Below are 3458 nucleotides of genomic sequence, written 5' to 3'. Positions count from 1 at the left end.
GGATATTCCACCCAGGCAGTCTGTTTCTTTCCAATTTACCGAGAAAAGAAGTTTCAATATTTACAAATATCTTGAAGAGAAGACAAATATATATGGCTTGCAAGCTCTTACAGCTTGGGCCTAATATTCTGAATTACGACTGGATATTACATCCAGGGTAATCTTTTTCTTCAGATTTTACTTATGAAAATGGTTTGCATATTTACAAGTGTTTTGAAAAGAAGACGAATACATAGGGCTTACAAGCTCTTACAACTTGAGCCTAATATTCGGGATTATAACTAGATATTCCATCCAGGATAATCTTTTTCTTCATATTTCAATAAAAGATACGTTTGAATAGAAGGATTAATGCGAAGGTTGATGGCGATGCTTAAAAGCAATCGACTTACATGGGTATGGAAATTGAATCGAGAATTGTTTGATTTTGTTTTGAAATTGGTTCAGAAGATCTGCTTCGGATGAATATGGTGACCAACGCAACAGCAATTCTAAATTTTCCATAAAATGTTCTTTGCCATTTAATACATCCAACGATGAAGTTGAAGTATTATACTCATAATTCACCATTGGTACTACTATTCTGTCAAGTTGCGTTTGCATCAGAGATGTATATGACAAAAGTCCAATGCTTCGAGTCAAAATCCCATTATCCAGATGGCGACTGAAGACTATAGCATCTGCACCAAACCTCATACTACTAGTCTTGAAGCCATTTCCATATTGTCCAATAGCAAGCTTTGAATTTTTATCTGAAAATCCAAAACTCATGCAGCGACGCATTGCTTCCAGATCCATGCCGCCCCCGTCATCTTGAATCAACAATGCTGGATTTCCATCTCTTGGATTTGAAATTTTATCTACACTGACAAAGGTAGCCCCATTTTGGATCTCATCAACAGAATTATCAAGAAGCTCTGCTATGGCGCCAAATTCCCACTTGTGTGAAGTTGCATTTGAGTGAAGGAACGTGGGGTGTACATGTAGATAGTTCTTTCCATCTGTAGCTGTAGTTTGAGAACCATGCCCCTCATCATAGCTCCCAGCTTTCCAAAACCGTCTAGAAAGTGGTGCTGCACAAATGGATGATGCATAGGAAATGCCAGTATCATCAATTGGCAACAGCCCCTGCTCCAATACACTGGAATTACTATAACATGTACTCGGGGCACTATAGCTTATATTTTCATCACCATCTTGTCTAGTCGCCTGAGTTTGAGATTTCTCACATTTGACTAGTCGCCGCCCACCAGTCACGCGCTCTTTCTCAGCACCCGTAACATCAGTAGCCCTCATCAAACCATCTGGAAGAGAGTGACAACATCCATACAAGTTGTCAAACTTGCTCTTGGTGATAGAGTCATTGACATTAATAGCATGGAACAAAAGAGTTCCATTGGCTTGCGTCTGATAAAGCCTCTTAACAGTAGTTGTAGTCTCTTCCGAAACACCGACAAGTCTCTCCTTCATTTTACGGTACCTTTGAGGGTCAGTCTTCAACCCATCTCTAATGATGGTAAGCACAAGCTGGAACTCATCGTTATCAGTAGAGGTAGGATCAGGAACCTCACCGGTTTTCTCAAAAAGCTCTTCAGCTTTAACACCTTCATGGATCAAAAGACTAGCATCACCACCATCATCAACAATTAGATCTGGACCACCACCGGGACCCCAATCCAAAGCGCGTTCAGTACACCACCAATATTCCTGTAGGGTTTCACCCTTCCAAGCGAATACAACAGCATTGTCACGAGCTATGGCGGCGGCGGCGTGGTCTTGAGTTGAGAAAATGTTGCATGAATACCATCGGACTTCATGTGAAGCGTTTTGAGTTGTGCGATATGGAGAAGTGGGGTTTCGTGTGTGAAGAGATCTCGCGGCGGATATGATGATGAGGGCGATTGATGGTGAAGGTGAATAGAAGCACGGTGTTACGGAAGGTTGCGGCTGTTGGAGTTGTGTAGTGAGCAGTGGAAGTGAAGCGTGAAGGAGAAGAAGAAAGTGTCTTTCTTTATTTTTTTTGTTTTGGCGTGAGGGAGTGAGAGAGACGGATGTGGGTATTGGCATATGGTGATGATGAACAGTCAAATGAAAACTCTTTCTTTATTTTTTTGAGCCTTTCTTTTTCTTTATATTTTTTTAAACCCACAACTGATTCCCCTCACAAAGAAGCCCAATCCCCGCCTCCCTTTTTCGGTGGCTCCCCCTTTTTGTTTAATGCCACACATACATATATCACATGTTAGGGTTTCTTTTTTTTAGGAAAATTTTAAGAAATAAAATAAAGACCCGTTAGCTTCTAGCTGGTGCTTGACTATCCCCAAAATGGGAGAATCCCATGTGCCACGTGTACTCTCATGATAAGCTTCCTTTAACTTTATTATTTCTCAATTTCTTAATTTTCTGATTGGATGAACAAAATGCAAATGGATTGCAAACTTGGACCATTGATCAATTGAAAACGACGTCCAAGATGAAAACAAAGAAACACAATTCGTTAAATAATTAAAAATGTAAAAATTATCCCTTTTAAAAAAAAATTAATTGATAAAAATCAAATTTAATTAATTAACACAAACAAAATTCACAATTTTTAAAATAACCATAATAAAATAAAAATAATGGCATGAACAAATCTATTTTAATTTTTCTGAATTTCCTGATACAATAAATAAAAAAACGGATTTAAAATGAATAAAAATCAGGTGCGAAATTTCTCGAAAAATTAAAATGAATGCACCAAAATGATCAGTGCGAAATAAACTTATTGGAAAAATTCAGCGTTTCTTTTAACTTTGAAATAAATTTGACCGGTTAAACAGGCCCGAGGTGATCAATAAGTGGCCGAAAAATTAGCTGAAAAATAAATCGAGCATATCAGATTAAACTACGCGAAATGTAGGTTAATAAAGTTGATGTCTGGAAGCTTGATTTTAAAAGTTTTCGTCCATTGATTTGACGCACACCCATTGATTAATTCAACCGGTTTGCCTGTAGATCCGAAAAAACTATTTCGACTGATATTTTAGGCACTATGCGATATGGAATGCATGGTATACTATGTAGACATGCAATAGCTATGATGAATGTATTGAATCAGCGATTCAGGGTCAAAATTGGGGCGTGACACATATGATATGAATGCAAAATATAATATCCGTGGGGGATATATTGCCACAAAGGAAAAGAATCCAAAAGAAAATGAAATTCCACAGGAGCATAATGCATTACACAAGGAAAAATCACTGAGGGGACAGAGACTCTGGGGATAATAAGTTATGCATAGGCCAGGCTACGACTTAAAAACTGTTGGAGATACGAGGGGATTTCCATGATAATAAATCAATTGAAAGACTCGAACTGGAGAATAATATGCATGTATCGGGATACCAATAACACAACAGGATACCATCCGCTAGGGAAAGGAAGTTCGATTTTACAAGGAGATACAAACTCGG

General features: G+C 38.3%; 1 protein-coding gene across 1 annotated transcript; it reads right to left on the bottom strand.

Moving 5' to 3' along the window:
- Positions 1 to 348: 348 nt before the first annotated feature.
- LOC127102958 (adenosylhomocysteinase-like) lies at positions 349 to 2067 on the bottom strand. The gene has a single exon (XM_051040271.1). It carries the CDS (start codon positions 2065 to 2067, stop codon positions 349 to 351), a length of 1719 nt encoding a protein of 572 aa, XP_050896228.1.
- Between the last annotated feature and the right edge of the window lie 1391 nt (positions 2068 to 3458).

The sequence above is a fragment of the Lathyrus oleraceus genome, chromosome 1 (genome assembly GCF_024323335.1).
Source record: "Lathyrus oleraceus cultivar Zhongwan6 chromosome 1, CAAS_Psat_ZW6_1.0, whole genome shotgun sequence".
NCBI lineage: Eukaryota > Viridiplantae > Streptophyta > Magnoliopsida > Fabales > Fabaceae > Lathyrus > Lathyrus oleraceus.
Note: the sequence above shows the minus strand (reverse complement) of the source record. Positions and strands in the feature narration are given on the sequence as shown.

Coding starts and splice junctions, on each gene's coding strand:
- LOC127102958 (XM_051040271.1), bottom strand. CDS start 2,067: ATGCCAATACCCACATCCGTCTCTCTCACTCCCTCACGCCAAAACAAA.